General features: G+C 45.3%; 1 protein-coding gene across 1 annotated transcript in view; it reads right to left on the reverse strand.

The window, feature by feature from the left end:
* LOC122797239 (growth hormone-releasing hormone receptor-like) overlaps positions 1-20,344 on the reverse strand; it is a 549,995-nt gene that overhangs the window by 476,795 nt on the left and 52,856 nt on the right. Inside the window, exon 2 of the mRNA XM_044066087.1 lies at positions 1-9. This exon is cut by the window's left edge and continues 71 nt beyond it. Coding sequence (XP_043922022.1) covers positions 1-9 — 9 coding nt within the window. The remainder of the gene's footprint in view (positions 10-20,344) is intronic.

The following is a 20,344-nucleotide window of genomic DNA, read 5'->3' on the forward strand; positions in this document are numbered from 1 at the left end:
TCACTGAGCCTATAACCAAAGCAAAGAGACTCTCATTACATGCAGACCTGAGAAATGAAAAAAGGCAGTTTGAGCAAGACACAAGCTATTACTCATAATAAAAGATAAGTGTTAAACTGACTCATATTTTATTATGCACTGGTAGTACACTGCATTGCCCACAGCTTTTACCACCTTTTCTAGCTCACTTTTAAAATCTCTAAATAGTACCAACCCCTAGTTTTATCCTACAAAGTAGCTGTAAACAGATAAACATGCTATTTAAATAAACAAATAAACAGATAAGCATATAAATGCATGCCGTGTCTTTAAAACTTATAAATCTCACTACTTTAATTACATCTAACAGTAAATTTTGTCTGAATTATATTTACATATGTAAGAAAGATCTTATTTTGACAAAGTATTTGTCATGTGACAGAAAATGGTTGCCTCGGGCAGTATAAAAACTACCCTATGATCACAGAAAATGCACTCCTTTTTTGTAACACCTTGCATCTATAATATCAAGGGTAAACTCTCAGCAGCAACCACGCTGCATAACGCATGAACACATAAACCCAGTACCATCTTTGGCTATATATGGAGAAGGCTTAAGCCCAATGAAACCAAAACTGTGTGCACTTATGTAGACCCCACATGGACTACTGTAAATCAAACATGCAGCGTTACCATACCATGGTAGGATGGAGAATCCACAGCAAAATACTAGGGGGTAACTTTGAACCAAGCCAAACTGGAAAGCCCATAAGCAATTGGTGACGCCATTGTGTGTAAAACAATATAGATAACTCAATGGGCTTGGAAAGACACTTGTGAATATATCAGGCCTGCTGACAACCAAAATCAGGGACCTCCCAACTAGGTTAAAAAAGATAAAGGCTATTTATGACATAGCCATTGCTCATGCTGTACTGAAAAAAATGAAGAAGCACCCTCTTGGATATGTGATAGGAAATGGTGATATTACTGAAAATCCTAGCAATGGTGAGAAAGAAAACATACCATGAACCTATGGTGATATGTTGTAGTGGAATTATTTATTTATTTATTTATTTATTTCTCTATCTTGTGTTGGCTGAGTTAGTCCAACTAGGCCAGTGGCAGATCTGTGACAGTATTCATACTAACTATAGAATTTAGGCCAGAGTACTAGGAACTTACCCTATCCTTTTTTGTTAAGTACTGTGGAATCTTACTCCAACTCAGGCAGATCAGCCTCAGTTTAATATCTTTTCTATAACACAGCATTCTCAGAACTGCAGGACGTCCCCTTTGATGCATTGCAGTGTCACTAATGGAAAATAAATGATTCCAAGCACCAAGGGTGGAAGTAGAATTCACACCTTTCAGACTTTTAGCATCAATGGCAAGAGTGTTACTCCACTAACACTGACTGATTCTGCAAAGGAATGGGGCACCTTGGACTCAACCAGCATCATATCTTCACTCTGATGAATTTTCTATTTAAAATCATGGATAGTTATAATGGAATTTATCCATAACTATACAGGGAATTTGCTTCTAGTAAGCATGGAAAAGTATACATCTGATAGGGGGAAATGTTGTCTTTTGAATCCTTAGGCATTCATTAAAGAGATAATAGCATCCCAGTGAAGAGAAAAGGATTATGATATCTGTATTATGGCAGACTGGTAGTGCAAACTGTTAATCATGACCTTGCTGAGACATTTGACACCATACCGTATAAAGGGATAACTGACAAACTAAAAGCAATCCATATGCAATTCAATAAGTAAAACACTAGTTAAGCAACAGGATGTAACATTTTAGGTGGCTGGTTACCTGAGTTGTTACCAGTGGTCTCCCAGAGTACTGTGTAAAAAAATGGCACATTTTTGTAATGGTAATAAAAATCACCCCTTCCAAACTAAACTATGATATGAATGGCAACACTTTGGTTTATAATATCAAGCTGTCTTCAATATATGTACTTTTTAAATATTCCTATTGGCATTTTATACACAGAAACAAGGACATTAATATAAAACAACTATTTACACAAGTAACTACATCAGCACTTCCTAAACATTACTAAAATCCATTAAACAGCCATAAACTGATTATCAAACATGGATTAATATTTCTCTATTAATTAGTTCAATTTTATCCAGTAATTATATTCTGTGGTTATTTTGTCTGTTTTCATCTTAATAGTAGACATTTCTTTCTTTCTTTCTTTCTTTCTTTCTTTCTTTCTTTCTTTCTTTCTTTCTTTCTTTTTATTTATTTATTTAATATTTGTTTACCAGGAAAGTCTGACTTGGAACAAGTCAATTTTCAGTGGAGGCCAAGGGTTAAATGCTCCAGATATGATATGATGCCCAAATGTGTATGGGCAGGATTTACAAAGGCTTGCACGGAGTCTAAGAGTAGTGTAAGACTCCATGCAGCCTTCACGATCCAGGAACAGCTCTAAAGTCCGTGTAAGAGACCAGCTAAAACGTCTCTTACACGGAGTGGGCGTGGATATGCTAATCACCTCACTTGCAGCCGAATAGCATGCAAATGAGGTAGATTAGCGATCCAGGAAGCCCAAAGCAGCCCGTGTAAGAGCCGTTTTAGCTGCAGAAATGTACTCAGTTGACAACTGAGTACGTTTCTGCAAAAAACACAATGGAGCCATGTCAGCTCCAAATAAATGGTGCATATGTGTCAGGCAGCATGCCAATGGCCAAATATGTGGCCATTGGCAAGGTACCCTGATGCAAATATGAGAAATAATTTTTTTTTTCGGCGATCGCCGGTGTTTAAACACAGCACAGCCCCGCGCAAACGGGCTGCGCTATATAAAATATAAAAATTAAGGTTATAAACCCACAAATGTGGGTTTTATGCAATACATGGATTTACAATGCAGGGACCAGCAGACCAAAAACAACATGGCCACCATTTAGTGGTTGCTAAAGGGGGAAGCTGAGTCTAAGACATGTAACTAAGCATTAGTAGGCAATCTGATGCAAATGAGTGTTAGGATACTGAATTCCACTGTCACATAGCAAATGAGCACATTCTGAGTAGTGTAAGAGTTACATAAGGGGGAGGAACAGAGTAGGAGATAGGTGACCTCACAGGGGGGAATGGCAGAAAAAAATGCAGTTCATTGGAGGTCAGTGTTACATGACAGATGTCAGACACATATCATGGAAAGAGGAGTGCCACAACATAAGCATGGGAAAGTCAAGAAATGGAAGGTGTACACTGTTGCCTACACCAAAGTTTCTTGCTGGGCGTGCATGCACACATGTGCGCGCCATGAAGCACGAGTAGGAGAGTATGCGCGTGTGTAAGGCAGACTGAGCATGTTGGAGCATGTTGGTAGATGTTTAACACTGTTTGCGCTGGTGTGCGAGCGTGTAGGGCAGACTGAGCATGTGGGAGCCTGTTGGCAGACTTGTAACACTATTTGCACTGGTGTGCGCGCGTTTTAACCCGAATAAGCAGATTCTGAACCGTGTAAGCATGTGTGCACATGTGTAAGCCACTGTGAGCATGTTTCTGCTGGTATGCATGCTGCTCCCCCCTGAGGAAACAGAAAGGAAAAAGGAATCAACAGAATTCATAGGAAGTTAGCAGGGAATACTGCTGGAGCTAGCAGGTGAAAACAATTAGAAGCAGGCAATTACACAGGCAGAATAGTAGCCCAGCCCAGCACTTAAAACTCTGCAAACAGCAGTGCAGGATGTTTCTCTCAAGAGACACTGCAAGACAGGAGTAAGCTATTAGAAGTGAAAACTGAAAAAGCTGAACTCAGAGCAGAAATGTTAGGGGCTGCCATCGCTGTCATAATGAGACATAGGTGACTTGCTGAGGGTGGTGACAATGCAGATGGTGCCAGACAACCCACAGTGAGGAGACAGAGAAGAGTGTACAGGCCCAGGGTCACCTACCACGGGTTACATGAGCTGGAGATAGTAGAGTGCTATAGAGAGGACAGAGACCTCCTGCAGCAAATAGTTGAGCTGTGCAGGCCACTCCTCACACACAGAACCAACAGAGGGGAACCCATCCCAGTGGAAACCAAGATATGTGTTGGCCTAAGAATACTAGCAACAGGTACCTTCCAAAGACCAACTGGTGATATGATGGGGATATCACAGTCATCAGCCTCCGGGGTACTGCACCAGTTCCTGGATGCCATGTCAGCACATGTCGGTGATCATGTATATTTCCCCAATGCCCGTGAGGTATTGGCCAGCAATATGCGTCTCTTCCAGCAAATAGCAGAATACACTGAGGTAGTGGGTGCAATAGACTGCACGCACATATGCATCAAAGCACCAGCCGGTGAGCGGGGTAGGGCCTACATTAACCGCAAGGGCTTGCCCTCCATCAACTGCCAGGTCATGTGTGATGCCCAGGGCATAATAATGAATGTGTGTGCTGGCTGCCCTGGGAGCTACCATGATTCCCACATCTGGCATTTGACGCAGCTGTACCAGACATTTGCCAATGGGGACATCCCACACGGACACCTAGTGGGGGATGCAGGTTATGCACTGGAGCCGTGGCTGATGACACCCATCAAAAACGCACACACACCTGAACAGGAACGCCATAATGAGGCACACGCACAAACACGTAATGTAATAGAGCGTGTGTTTGGGCTGCTCAAATCATGGTTCCGGTGTCTGGACACATCTGGTGGAGCCTTGCAGTACCCACCAACTACATGTACCCAAATTGTCATGGTATGTGCTATGCTACATAATATGATCTTGCAAAAACAGCTGCAGCAGGACCAGCATAGGGCTGGGCCAAACAGCCCCCCACCATTGCCAAGGCCATAACAGGCAGAGCGTGACTCGGAGGAGGAACAACCTGAGCCTGCCCCAGTAGGCAGAAGGAGGCGTGCCCAGTATGCCCTGGCCTTGGCAAAGAGGCAACGCATAGCACATACACTGGCTCAGTAGGAACCCTGGGAATGATACCCCTTCTGACTCACTCAAATAATAACAGGGATGCCTAAAATGACATAACCTGCTCACAAACATCTACAGGGAGTGTAATATGTGCATCCGACAGACGCAGCCCTGCAGCACCACCTGAGGCATGAATGCCATGTGTTAAGTAATGTAACACCATGTACTATATGCACACCTGAGGACCGTGACTAACATCCTACCCTCACCAAGCATCATGCCACAATATGACAATGAGATGATCAATTGCAATAATTGGCTGAAGTATTGCAGTTAGTCAAAGGGGATCCAATGTGTGCCAGCCTGGGATGACATGCTGAGCATGACATGATGCTCCACCTGCTTGGACTGGCGTGCACCTATCAGTGCAGGCCGTATGGATACTGGCAAAGGCTGTTGTTACCCACAGTGTGCCCTGAATAGGTAAGGCTCAAAACACAAAACTACCTCCATAGGTATCAGAAGGGATAAGAACCTAGATGTAATGCTACCCAATGCCAGAAGTCTAAACAGCAAGATGCATGCAGTCTTAACTCACCCAGTATGGAGAATGTTGATATCTGTGCTGTAACAGAAAAATGGGTCAAGGCTCACAACAGCACCCTAACACTACTAGGTTACACCTCATACTGTGCTGTACAGCCTCAAAACATGGAACAAGCTACAAAAGGAGGGTGACTAGCAATAATTGTCAAGGATAACCACACCCCCATGTTGGTACCACAACAAGAAGCAGCATGGACTAGCCATGGTCAAGTAACAGTGGCTAAAACTGCCTCCCTGTTTATAGCCTGCTACAGACTACTGTCCTAACACCAGGAACTGCACCTGGCCTATGTTGGAATACATGAATATATCAAGTCCTCCAAACCACATTATATTGGGTGACTGAAAAATACCCAGACATAGACTGGGAGCATTATACTAGCTCCAACACTGTAGGACAAAAGTTCATAGAATCCATAAACCAAAATGCCCAGGAACAACGTACCACTCCCACAAGAGGGGTAAGCATACTGGATGTGATAATCAGCAACATGGGTACTGGATGGCAAGATGAGAAGTGTATTGCTCACTGGTAAGACCAGACCATAGAGTAATTACACTGGATATCCACATCCTGACCACAGTCTCTGGCCAGAAAACCACAGTGAAAAACATGTGCAAAGCAAAAGTTGCACTCCTCCAAACTGATGTGGAATCCATTAAAGGCCCTGTGCTGGTGCAAAATATGAGCCACACCTCAGAACCTGTTATACAGGCATTCCATGAACACTGACAGGAATGCTTGGATTATGCAATCCTAAATTAAAACAGGACACAATGCCATACACGCAGGCATCTGGCATGGTGGACTCCAGCCATTACCAAACCATGCAAGAGAATGAGGAAGCTACTACATGATAGAGCAAACATAAAAAAAGAAGTAATCACTGATCAGTAGTATGGCAATAAAATATGTCCACACATACAATCCACTAAGGCCAGCTACAACAAGTTGAATCTGTGAATCTTGAGGCAATGTTACACCTGCCCCAAGTACACAGACAACCCTCAACTCCCCCCAAGAAATATAAATATATGTGAGAGATGCAACCATTTATTCAAACTGGAGGCTGAGCTCCCTCAACTCAGTACTCCCAAAACTAGTCAGGAGGAGAAGGTAACCACACACGCTACAAACCCAGTCCCACATAGACCTATGACAACTGCAAACCAAAGACATAAACACAGAAAAACATTCCCGGAGGCCTGAATTACAAACACACCACACCAACAGAAGCCTCCAAAGCAGACACCCAATCAAACAACCTCCAAACATAGCACATGCAACACATAGTACACAAATCTGGTGTGCCAAACAGTCACAGGCCAGAAGGAGAAACAACATGCCTGATACAGTTGTAATAGGTGACTCCATAGTTAGACACGCTACTGTCCCGCACACCAGACTGAACAAGGGAAAGGGTACAGTAAGCTGCCTGTAGGCTGCTACAATACGCCACATAACACAAGTATGCAGGTTACCCCAAAGCAAGTAGAAATATGATGCAGTCATAGTCCATGCTGGTGGGAATGACCTGAGATGTACCTCCCTGGACTACATGAAAAAAGACATAGATGAGCTCTCCGATTATGCAGTCCAGGCCGGTATGACACTGACCGTTTGCAGCATCCTACCCTCACCAAGAATGATGCCACAGTACAAACACAGAATGATCAGTTATAACAAGTGGCACAATTACTGGTGTCATTCCAAGGGGATCCAATGTCTGTCTGCATGGAATGTCATGCTTGACAAGCCATGCAGCTGTTCCAGGGATGGCTTGCACCTGTTACCCCTGGGCGTCTGGATATTGGATGAGGCTTTTGCCACCTCCATAGAGCCTTTCGTAGGCAAGGCTGAAAAGACTAACCCACCACCTTAGAAAACATAAGTGGAAAGAAACATAAGGATAATGCTGACCAATGCCAGATGTGTAAACCTCAATATGCATGCTCCCAAGGCCCTCCCCAGTATGGAGAACATCGATGTCTGTGCAGTGACAGAAACCTGCTGCAAGCCTCCTGACAGCACACCAGCACTACCAGGTTATACCACATATCATGCGTTATGGTCCCAAAACCTGGAACAAAACATAAAAGGAGGGTGAGTATCCATATTCAGCACAGACACCCATACGTCCAGGTAACTGACAATGCACAAGGCATTGGAGTCCACCCATGTGCAGCTAACCATAGGCAAGACTGCCGTACAGTCTGTAGCATGCTACAGACCACACTCTCACACACAGGAACCCCACCCAGCCGTCCTGAAGACACTGGACAGTATGAATTTCCCACCAAATACCAAACAAGGTACTCACAAATTACCACATAGGTGGTAAACCATTATGTATGGAAGGAGTAATCAGGGACCTAGGGACACAAGTGGACAGTAACCTGTTATGTGACACTCACATTGCCAATGTGGCTAGGAAGACTGTCTATACTGGACACCGTATCATGAAAGGATTCACATCTACGTCAACAGAGGTCATTGTGCTCCTATACTGTTCTCTTATCAGACCCATAATCTAGTACAATGCCTCATTTGGGATGTACCTTACCTGACACCTGCAGCAGTTAGAAAGACCTCAAAGGTACCTCACCAAGTGGATAAAGGGTCTCAAATATATGTCATATGCTGCCTGGCTGTAGACACCCCAGCTGAATGCAGTCACATACCGCCTACACAGAGGCATTGTATGTCTGTTGTACAAGGCCATGTCCAACACAGGAGTAATGGACATGCTCCACCCCAGAAAACTCAAAGCCATCGGAGCTGTGAGAGTGAGAGATGTCAACCTCAACACATAATGAAATAGGATGTGATGGAGGGACAGATACATAACCCAGAGGCTCCCCAAACCCTGGAACAGAACCCCACTCCATGTTAGGCAGAGCCCCTCACTGACACTCTTCAACAGGAATCTTGCCAAGTGGATGGATGATCGTAGATTTACACTGGGGGTCTTCACTGTGTCACGTCCAGACAGAGGCACAGCAAAGCAAATCATAAATGGCCATAATATTCACATAGCAAGGTTTGGCAAAAGCCACACACACACTCTGGCTAGGCTTACAAATGCCCTAGGGTGGATAGCCTAGTATGAACCTATGAACCTATGAAGATACAAATTGTACAGGACACTAAGGACAATCCCAAGGCTTCCTCAACTGATGGTAGGAACCGTGTTGGGAATTCACAGATATGCTCTGAATCACACAAATATTACAAACAACATACCAAACACACACACATATTGCCAACATACATCCTGACAGGTGCAGTGCAACCCCCCCCCCCCCCAGAATGCAAAATATCTATCCCAGCAGACTGCTGGCCCCTGACATTGCAGATGCTGAGGTAACAGCCAGCATCTACAAAGCAAAACACACAGCAGCAATGGTATGAGATGGTGTCCTGGGCTGAGTCCAACATGGACTCCAAGAAGAATGGAATGCCAAATCACACTACTGCTCAATGTCAGCCTTACCACAGGATATGTACCCAAAGAGCAGTGTACAACAACAGTGGTCATTCTCAACAAAGGTGTTGCCTGAATGGATACTGAAAACTACCACCCCAGAATCCTGAGAAGCTTGGTCTGCACAGCTATGGAAAGGATCAGCATGTACCGCAGACATAAAGATATTGGGGACCTACTGACACTGGACCCTAAACAGTGTGGCTTTCTTAAGTGCAGATCCTGCCTCTAAACATGTTTGACTCATTTGAAACAGTCATTAAGGTCATTGATGAGGGCAATGTGGTCCACACAGCGTAGCTGGACCTTGCAAAGGCTTCCATACAATACCCTATGTGTTCATTATAGATATGCTCACCAGCTTAAATATAAACCGCTATGTCAGTAGAGGGGTTGCAAACCAGACCAAGGACAGAACTGACATGGCCAGACATGCTGCAGCCATGTCAGACTACAAACCAGATATAACTGGCATCCCACAAGGCTTGGTCCTGGGACCTCCCTCATTTGGTATATATGTCCTATAGCTACAGGCCAACATGGAAAGACTGTGTCTGAACATGTTTGCAGAGGACTACAAACTGCCCACCATATCTGACCCTCCAGCTGACACAAGCATCCCACAAAAGGGCCACATAGAAACAGACAACTGGTGCCATAGCCATGTCAGCAAGCTAATTGCAGAAAAGTGTATAGTCAACCCCTGTGGATATACAGTAAGTGCCCACCAATTACCACATAGGTGTTAACCCATTACATACTTAACATGTAATGAGAGACCTGGGGACACAAGGTGATAGATATCCTGCATTGGACAAACATGTGGCTGTAGTGTTTACAGAAACATACCATATATCCACCTAATCATGAAGGTTGTCAGATCTAGATAAGGGGAGGTCATAGTGGCTATGCAGTCATCCTTCATCAGCGTTACAATTGACTACAATAGCCCCTGTGGGATGTACCTCAGCAGACACCTCCATCAACTGTAAAGTCCCCAACAGTACCTCACCAGGAGTATCAAAGAGCTTGAACAGATGCCATGTGTTGCCTGATTAAACAAACTGCAGCTACACACACTGCCATACTTCCCACCCAGAGGCAAGCTGTGCCTGATGTATAAAGCCATGTCCAAGCTGGAATCAATAAACATGCTGCACCTTGTACAATTTGAATGGCAGTGAGCTATGCACATGAGAGTCCTGAACCCCAGCACTGACATACATAGGACAAGCTGTACTGCATGATCCATAACACAGAAGCCACCCCCACTCATGAGTAAACTCCCAGTACAGGTTATCCATAGAGTCACTCATCGATTCTCCTCAAAAGTAATCTTGATGAGTGGATGGGAGATGGTAGGTTTACCCAGGGTATCACTGTTATGTTACAGGTAGACGGAGGCACAGTATACTAACCATGACATATGTCATGGCAAACTCCACTTACAATGTGTGTCGAAGGACAAACACACTCTCTGACTAGCATTAGAAATGGCCTAAGGCACATCGCTAGTGTTTGCAAATGTACACCTATGTTGTGGAATACACTACCAATGTTGGACAAGCCTGGTTTAAGTAGAACATAATGCAACATGGTCAGATGTGCACAACTGGCCCCTAACCAGGCTGTTGTGCTCACTATGGAACTGTAAAGCAGTGATAGGACTAAAGCCCAGGATACTGTCCACCACAGTGAAAGTACTGAACCAGTACACTATACGGTACTACAGTGTTAGGTCAGTATGAAAGGATGTTGACAACTGTATGCAAAGTATCCCATGCAAACCCTGCAAGCACAGTATAATCCCTGTTGTGTTCACACACAAAGCAGTTGGACAGTAACTACACAACATGACAACACACAACCATAAACGGGAGATATTTGTTGAAGTTCACACTCATCCACAAATGTGGTGGGCTGCAGAGTTCAACATATGGAAAGCTCACACTGGGCATGCTCACACACTTTGATAAATGAGACATATGTCAGACAACATGCCATGGGAAGGCTGAACTGGGCATGCTCACACACTTAGGCCAAATCTCAGTTTAGCTGTTGGCCACACATATCTGGTATTTGTACGTGTTATTCCGTGAACCAACCACATTACAGCAATCTGCCCAGTGCACACAGTTAAATGACTACAGAGACATACGTAATATAGTGGATCCCTCCCATATGCAAACATCTTCCACAGATACACAAGTTGTTCATACAAACAGGGAATGCTATGGCAATAAAGACTTGCAAACAGTCTATCAGCAACAAATAATGTGCATCTGACAATTAAACATATGGGTGTAGAGGTCAACACTAGGCTGTTTGCCCTAGGGAATGACAGCTTAGCCAGAGTGTGCTTGGCGTCTGCCTCCCCAGTACAGTAGGCTGTGCCACTGTAAAGTAGGTCACATAAGGCACCGTGTGAGGCTAGTGTGCTGTGCCTCTGTCAAGCAGGGACACAGTGGAGATCCCAGGGTTTGAATTTGCTAAGCCACAGCCATGTTGTTGGTGTGTGCTGGAAGAGGGTTGCTGAGGACCTCTAACAGTAAGTGGGCATCAATAACAGACTGAGGGGAGTCTTATCTGCATTGTCTGGACAATTTCACTGTCAATACTGTGTCATGATGATTATGAGGGATTGAGGTGTCATGCCGGTACTGTTCAGAGATGTCCTCCCTCTGTGGGCTACTGCTCTGCAATGTATTAGCTCACTCTGTCTGTTGGACAGCTCATACATGGCTGGTGTACATCTGACAGGTGTCCTGTTGTGGAGCAGTCATGGGTATATTTGGGATAGCATGATCAATGCAAACCTTCCACATGCTCATAGAATGCAATTGTCAAGGATTATGCAGAGTGGCCTTTATACTCCACCAGCATGGGTCCTTTGAAGTCTTCAACCCCAGTCTTCACAAGTGTAAAGTCTGCTTTTGATAAATACAGTTTGTTTGCAGTGACAACCTTGCCTGGGGGTGGGGATGGGATATGGATGGCCAGGGAAAGGTGGGTATAGTCAGATATCAACAATGGGGGTCTACCTCTGGTGTAGAACAGTGAGTACCCATGTTGTAGATGGTCAGGTGCAATATGTATTCCCCCCTTGTGGCTGTGGTGAGTGGTTCTGCCATAGCACATGGACTCACAAATTGTAGTGGCTGTAGGGTAATGTTGTAGGGGCCTGAGTAGTTCCCACACACAATATGCCTGTACCTGACATTAACAACTGGAATGGTGTATGTGAACACCTGCATATCTTGGCACTGTTCCAAGGGAAGCAAAGTGTGTGTCCTGGATATGGGAGGGGTGGTCAGGACTGGTTGTGTTGTGTGTTACAGGTCCTGTGGTCACGAAGCATGGTATAAAACATAACCTGCCAGTGCAATGTGCATATCTGACCCTGACGTAGGTGGCTGCAAATGCATATATATGCTATCCCCCACCTGACAGGTAGTACTAGATGTACATACCTCTGTAGAAATAATGATGTCAGCACCCTATAAATAATGCAGGTGCAGAAATGATGTCCTGTAATTCGGATAGTGCGCTCTGCTAATGCGTCTCCCTCAAGTGTCATAATATAGTTAGGTAGGGGTTTGAATCCCGCAAATGCGGTGTGTGTGAATGAGTGGGGTTGGTCTGTGTGAGGGAAATGTCCCTTTTGGCAACTGGGAAAACACACTACAGGATTCACATTCCCCTTTCTAAACACTGATGATGTCAGCACCCTATAAGTAAAGCAGGAGAAGGGAAACCTCCCAGTAATGCAAATAGCGTGCTTTGCTAATGCGTCCATCTCGAGTGACATAACATGGTTAAATAGGGGTTAGAATCCTGCAAATAGCAAGTGTGTATGGAGAGAATTAGTGTGTGTGCAAGTCTGTATGAAATAATATCCCTTTTGGCAACTAGGAGAACACACTACAGGATGCACATTCCCCTTTCTAAACACTGATGATGTCAGCACCCTATAAGTACAGCAGGAGAAGAGAAACTTCCCAGTAATGTGAATAGCGCGCTCTGCTAATGCATCCACTCGAGTGTCATAACATAGTTAGGTAGGGGTTTGAATCCTGCAAATGCTAAGTGTGTGTGGAAAGTCTGTATGAAAGAAATGTCCCTTTTGGCAGCTAGGAGAACACACTACAGGATGCACATTCCCCTTTCTACACACTGATGATGTCAGCACCCTATAAATACAGCAGGAGAAGAGAAACCTTCCAATAATGTGAATAGCGTGCTCTGCTAATGCATCTGTCTCGAGTGTTATAACATAGTTAGGTAGGGGTTTGAATCCTGCTAAGTGTGTGTGGAGGAGGTTAGTCTGTGTGCAAGTCTGTATGAAAGAAATGTCCCTTTTGGCAACTAGGAGAACACACTACAGGATGCACATTCCCCTTTCTAAACATTGATGATGTCAGCACCCTATAAGTACAGCAGGAGAAGGGAAACCTCCCAGTAATACAAATAGCGCGCTCGGCTAATGCGACCGTCTTGAGTGTCATAACATAGTTAGGTAGGGTTTAAATCCTGCAAATACTAAGTGTGTGTGGAGGGAGTTAGTGTGTGTGCAAGTCTGTATGAAAGAAATGCCCCTTTTGACAACTAGGAGAACACACTACAGGATGCACATTCCCCTTTCTAAACACTGATGATGTCAGCACCCTATAAGTATAGCAGGAGAAGAGAACCCTCCCAATAATGCGAATAGCACACTCTGCTAATGCGTCCATTTCAAGTGTCATAATATAGTTAGATAGGGGTTTAAATCCTGCAAGTGTGTGTGGAAGAGGGTGAAAGTAGTGTGTGTGCAATTACTTGTGAGAGAACTGACCCTTTTGCCAACCAGTACAACACACCAGCTGCTGCATATTCCAATCTCTACACAGAGATGATGTCAGCACCCTACAAGTACAGCGGAAGAGGGAAAATCTCCCAGTAATGCAAATAGCACGCTCTGCTACTGCGTCTCTCACTACTGTCATAGCACAGTTAGTTATGGCATTGGATTCCAGACATGCCACGTGTGTTTTTGTCACACAGAATGCCAATGTGTGTGGGTTGTTGTTCACAGTAATGCATGACATCGATTAAACCAGTAATGGCAATGGACACAGATGATGTATGTGTGTGCCAAATACACATATGTACCTGTGACCTTCAATAGTTACCATGTCTGACGCCTGCCACATGTGAATACGTGGTATTTGCACTGGATAACATTATGACTGTGGTCTTCTGTGCGGGTGCTGCATGTGGTATGTGTATATACAGTGTGATATGTAGATGGTATCAACCTAGCAGTGAGGGATACACATCTGGTCTGGGGCATATAGTCTACATGTTGTTGATGAACAGGTGCTGCATATTTTCACCTGTTGTGGGAGTGGTAACAAGTTTTTCCATAGCAATGCAGTGACCACATGCTAGGAACCTTTCAGCTAGGGTGTTTTAGCTACAGTAATTCATCAGCATTCAGTAATACGTCAGCATTCCTGGTGAGGGTATGATGCCAACCAAGGTCAGGGTCATACCAGCCTGTGCCACATGTTGAGAGAGCCCTTCCATGTTCCCTATCATGTAGTCCAGGGAGGTACATCACAGATCAGCCATAGTGGCATGGACAATGACTGAGTCATATGTGTCCATGCCTCTGACTGACCTGTATGCTTGTGTTATGTGGTGGACCATAGTGCCCCACGGGCATATCACTGTGACCTTCGCCTTGTCCAGCCTGGTGAGCGTGACCTCACTGTACCGGACAATAAAGGTACCTAACACAACTGTAGCAGGTGTGTTGTCTAGCCGTACAGGCTGTGACTGTTTGGCACACAGGATTTGTGTGCTATGTGTTATGCGTGATGTGTTCTGGCATAACGTATGCCTGTATGTCAGCTGCAGAGGTGTCTGCCACTCAGGCAGGATGCTATTCTTAGGCTACACGAATGGTCCAGTGTGTTCATGTGCTTGTATTGCTGTCAGTGTAGGTCTACATCAGACTGGTATTGTAGTCACTGTAGTATTTCATGCCACCTGACAGGTTATGCCAGTACTGGGTTCAGAGTGCTTAGTCCCCAGTTTGGCTATGTGGTTTCATCTCATACATGTGTTGTACGTCCATGTGTAGGGGAGAGGGTTGACTGTGTACATGTGGAAGCTGTGACATTGCCACATGACCCACATATTCCACAACTGTACCATAGAGGTGACTGACAACTGACCTTTGAACATGCTACCATAGTATTGTGATTGCCATGGTGATTAACAGCACATAGGGCCAATGGGGAACAAGGTACATAGGTTCATAGGTTCATACTAGGCTATCTGCCCTGGGGCATTTATAAACCTAGCCAGAATGTGTTTGGATGTCGCCATCCATTGTAAATTTATCTTGCTATGCCCTTTTTTGAGGTTAGTATACTATGCCTCTGTCTAACAGTGACACAGAAGTGATACCCGGGGTAAACCTACAATGTCCCATCCACTCATCAAGATTCCTCTTGAAGAGAGTCAATGAGGGACTCTGCCTAACTTTGACTGGGATTTTATTCCAGAGTGAAGGGAGCCTCTGGGTTATGAATCTGTCCCTCCAGCATGTCCTATTTATTTCAGTGCTGAGGTTCAAGTCTCTCGAGCGTGTAGCTCAATGAGATTTGGATATTCTGAGGTGCAGCATGCCCATTAATTCCGTGTTTGACATGGCTTTATACATCAGGCACAGATCGCCTCTGAACAGTCGGTGTGCCACTGAGTAGAGCTGGAGTTTCTTTAACCGGTCAGCATATGGCACCTGTTTGAGCCCTTTGATCCTCTTGGTGAGGTACTTTTGGGGTCTTTCCAGTTGCTGCAGGTGTCTGGTAAGGTGCATCCCAACAGGGGCATTGTACTCAATTATGGGCCTGATGAGGGATGAGTAAAGAGGCACGATGTCCTCCCCTGATCTAGATGTGAATCCCTTCATGATGAGGTGGGCTATATAAAATGTTTTTCTAACCACTTTGGCCATGTGCTTGTCAAATGAGAGATTGCTATCAACTTGGGTCCCCAGGTCCCTAATTACTTCTTCTGTACTTAATGGATTACCACCTATGTGGTACTTTGTGGGCACTTTGTTTTTGCCAAAGGGGATGACTATACACCTTTTGGCATTCAGCTTGAGGCTATGGCTCTGGCACAAGTTGTCTGTTTCTATGAGGCCCTTTTGGAGGATGCTTGTGTCAGCTGGAGAGTCGATTATGGCGGCCAGTTTGCAGTCATCTGCGAATTTTGTCAGCCACAGTCCTTCCGTATTGGCCTGTACCTCCGATAAATATATACTGAACAAGAGAGGTCCCAGGATTGAGCCTTGTGGGACACCATTTGTAACTGGTTTGGAGTCTGGCATGGCTCCAGCAATTCTAACCATGTGGGTTCTGTCCTTGAGCCAGTGTGCAATCCATCTAGTGACATAGGGGTTTAAATTTAAGCTGGTGAGCTTCTCTAGAATGCCCGAGTGGGGTATTGTATCGAAGGCTTTTGCGAGGTCCAGGTAGGCTGTGTGGACCACCTTCCCCTTGTCAATGGCCTTGGTGACTGTTTCAAAGAAATCAACCAGGTTTGAGAGGCAGGATCTGCCCTTAACAAAGCCGAACTGGGTATGATCCAGTGTTTGTAGGTCCCCAATATCTTTATTTATGAGGTCCATGATGATCCTTTCCATAGCTTTGCAGACCAAGCTAGTCAGGCTTATGGGGCAATAGTGTCCAGGATCCATTGAGGCACCACCTTTCTGTAGAGGGACCACTGTTGCTGTACGCCACTCTTTGGCCACATATCCTGTAGTAAGGCTGGGACTGAACAGTAGTTTTATGTTTGGGTGTAGCTCTTCTTGGAGTTCATGTAGGACACAGCCCGGGACACTGTCTGGTCCCATTGATGCAGTGTGTATTGCTTTGGAGAGGGCGGCTCTTACCTGAGCATCTGAGATGTCAGGGGGGCAGCACTCTGCTGGGATAAATATTTGCCCTTTCGGTGTGGAGGGGGGGAGAAGTTTGCGCTGAACCTGTCAGCTAGGATGTTGGCAATGTCTGTGGGTTTGGTGTTTCTATTGACATTTTGGACTACCTCTGAGCATATCTGGGAATTCCCACCCAGGTTACTAACATAACTAAAGAAAGCCTTGTGATGATGCTTAGTGTCCTGTGCAATTTTCTCTCGAAGCTGGCCTTAGACAATCTTATGAGTGCCCGTAGTTTTTTGCTAATACTGATCAGTGATGCCTTCCCTTTTTGGGATTTTGCTGTATCATTTAGTAGCTTCCTCCTTCTATTGTATAGTTTGTTTATGGCTGGGGTCCACCAGACAGGACGTCTGCCTTTGGAGGATTGGGTCTTGCTTTTATTCAGGATCGCATGATCCATCATTCCTAAAGATGTCAATATAATGCGTTTATAGATGAATCTGCGGTCTGGTCTGTATTTTCCACAGGCCCAGGGGCTTTGAAGGTTTCCACCTCAGTTTTGAGGAGTGTGAATTTGCTTTAGAGAAGTTGTTCACTGTGGTTTTCTGGGCAGGGGGTGGGGTCGGGATGTGAATATCCAGTGAGATTAGTTTATGGTCTGATCTTACCAGTGAGGGATACACTTCTGGTCTGGAGCATAGAGTCCCCATGTTGGTGATGATCAGGTCCAGTATGTTTTCCTTTCTTGTGGGAGTGGTAACAAGTTGTTCCATAGCATTTGAGTTCATATATTCTAGGAATCTTTGGGCTAGGGTGTTGGAGCTAGAGTCATGCTCCCAGTCTATGTTTGTGTAGTTTAAGTCGCCCAATATAATGGTGTTTGGAGAGACCTTCATATTTTCCACTGTTCTCAGGAAGGCCGAGTGCAGTTCTTGGGTTTGGGAGGGTGGTCTGTAGCAGGCTATAACTTGGAAGGCAGTTTTACCCATTGTTAGTTGCACATGGTTAGTCTCTGATGCTTGGTGCTTTGCCACCAACCTGGAGGTGTGGGTATCTTTGATGAATATCAATACTCCCCCTTCTTTTGTGGTTCAGTCCAAGTTTTGGGGCTGAAAAGCATGGTATGAGGTATAACCTGGTAGTGCTGGGGTGCTCTCAGTAGCCCTGAACCAGGTATCTGTTACTGCACAGATATCAATGTTCTCCATGCTAAGGAGAGTTTTGAGTGCATGCATCTTGAGGTTTAGACTTCTGGCATTGAGTAGCATTACTCTTAGTTTCTTATCCCTTGTGATACCTATGAAGGTGGGTGTGTCATTTGAGCCTTGCCTAACAAAGGCACTATGGGGGTAGCAAGAGCCTTTGCCAATATCCAAAATCTGAGGGGTGACAGGTGCAAGCCGTCCCTAGCGAAGCAGGTGGTTCAACAGAAGATGAGTATGTGAGGGTGTAGTGCCTGTGATTAGTTAGCAGTGGCATATATGACTGCTCACGTGGACAAATGCCAGGTAAGTCATATGCAATGTGTCCCAGGCAACGCACATGTGAACAGGACAAACAGTGACGTTCTGTCAAGTGAGACATAGACATACATATAGTAAGCTACGCAGATGTCACTAGGAGTCCACAGAAGCTCTGTAACTATTCATTGCAGGTGGGATCAGTATTCCAGGGTAATTGCAAGCAAACATGCATGCAAACAAAGCTACAGTAAGTAGGGCTGCATGTAGTCCATTGTACAACAAACAAGCTGTACCACTTCCAGTAGGTAACACTGCAAATATGCAGGCACTATGCACATGTACATGGAAATACACAGGTCAGATGGCTAGGGTCCAGTCTCAGCTCACACAAGTGTACAGACCATGTACCGTCAGGATGTACAATAACTGGATGGAAACCCATGTGCTCATACCTGCAGTAATACACATGTCAAATAACAGACACTGAGCCTTCACTCAGTGGTTCCATACTTAGTAGGATGTATGCTACCTGGCCTACCACCACAGTATCCCTGACATGTATGGGGACTCTCCCTCCTGTGACAGTTAGTTTTGTGTGTTGGGGCTGTCTAGCATGGTATGAGATGTGAGCTTGCAGTGCTAGGGTGCTCCTGTGTGTCCTGTACCAGTCGTGTAGTACTGCACACATATCAACATCCTCAAACATCCGCATTGCAGAGTCCAGTGTGGGCAACATGCCACTTGCAGTTTACATGTCCATCATTGCGTATTAATACTTTCATTACCTTATCCCCTGTGCTACCTATGTATGTAGCCTTCTGTTGACATCCTTACCACCAGTATGCCAACATGTGCAGATGATACACTATGGTACTTACCATGGGTGTAGACAACAGTACATGACAATCATACCCTTACTGCATCAGGCATGCTGTGATATACCCACAATTATTTCAGCACACAGTACTGTTAACAACATGATGCTATTACTACACGTCTATGTAGTCACCCTGTGCATCAGCAACATGTTAACCTGTACCTGCACTGATGTGACAGATTGCAGGAGGTGGCACAGTTTCATCATATGCACAGGGTGCGAATTTGGCATGCCTGAGTCAGCCACCGATACCACCAATTGACATGTATGTGTATGTGTGTTGGTGAGGGACAGCAGTACAAGGTGGGGCAATGTTGATGCAGTGTGTGCATGTATGCGGTAGCCCTAGGTGTTGTCAATTTGCATGTGTGTATGGATGCACACAGTTCCACCTCATGGCTGCCATATACTGGTGTTTGTGGACAGCCACAGACTGTACCTGCCAGGTCATACAGATCAGTGTCTCTGGCCACGGACACGGTACCTGTGCCTTGCAGGGGTGCTACGGACCATATCCGGTACAAACCCAGACTGGGTACTGTCATCAGAAGCAGGTGTTCATTGACTGGACACAGATCCCTGTCGGGCCTGGCCAGAGCCACATGCATGTGGTCTCCTGGGGCGGTCTGATGACAGCACAGACCCAGCATTGCTGGGGCTGCTGCTGGCACTATGGGGGCGGCTGCAGCCCTGTTGTCATCCGCGACGACTGCCAGCTGCTGCTGTTGCTGGCATACACCCACATCGACGCCTCAACTGTCCACCATCGCCCTGGCTCATGGACATGTAGTTGTGGAACTGGTCTAATATGTCCCCACAACATCTGTCTATGACATCGGTGAAATTACGGATGGCAGCTGCAATGTCACACATACTGTCAGTCATGGCTGTGCGACATTCTGTCAGCTTCCTCAGACCCTGTCTCGTGTACCATTCCATACGTGACTGTGCCTGCATGACAGCCCGAAACATAGCTGAGGTTGTAAGACCTCTGTGGGCACATCTGACTGGGGCAGTACGCCCATGGATGCTCCCACGAGAACCCCTGGACATCTTTCTGTGTGGTACCATCTCAGGCCCATGCCCATGGC

The sequence above is a fragment of the Protopterus annectens genome, chromosome 3.part0 (genome assembly GCF_019279795.1).
Source record: "Protopterus annectens isolate FY-2018-M chromosome 3.part0, PAN1.0, whole genome shotgun sequence".
Taxonomy (NCBI): Eukaryota; Metazoa; Chordata; order Ceratodontiformes; family Protopteridae; genus Protopterus; species Protopterus annectens.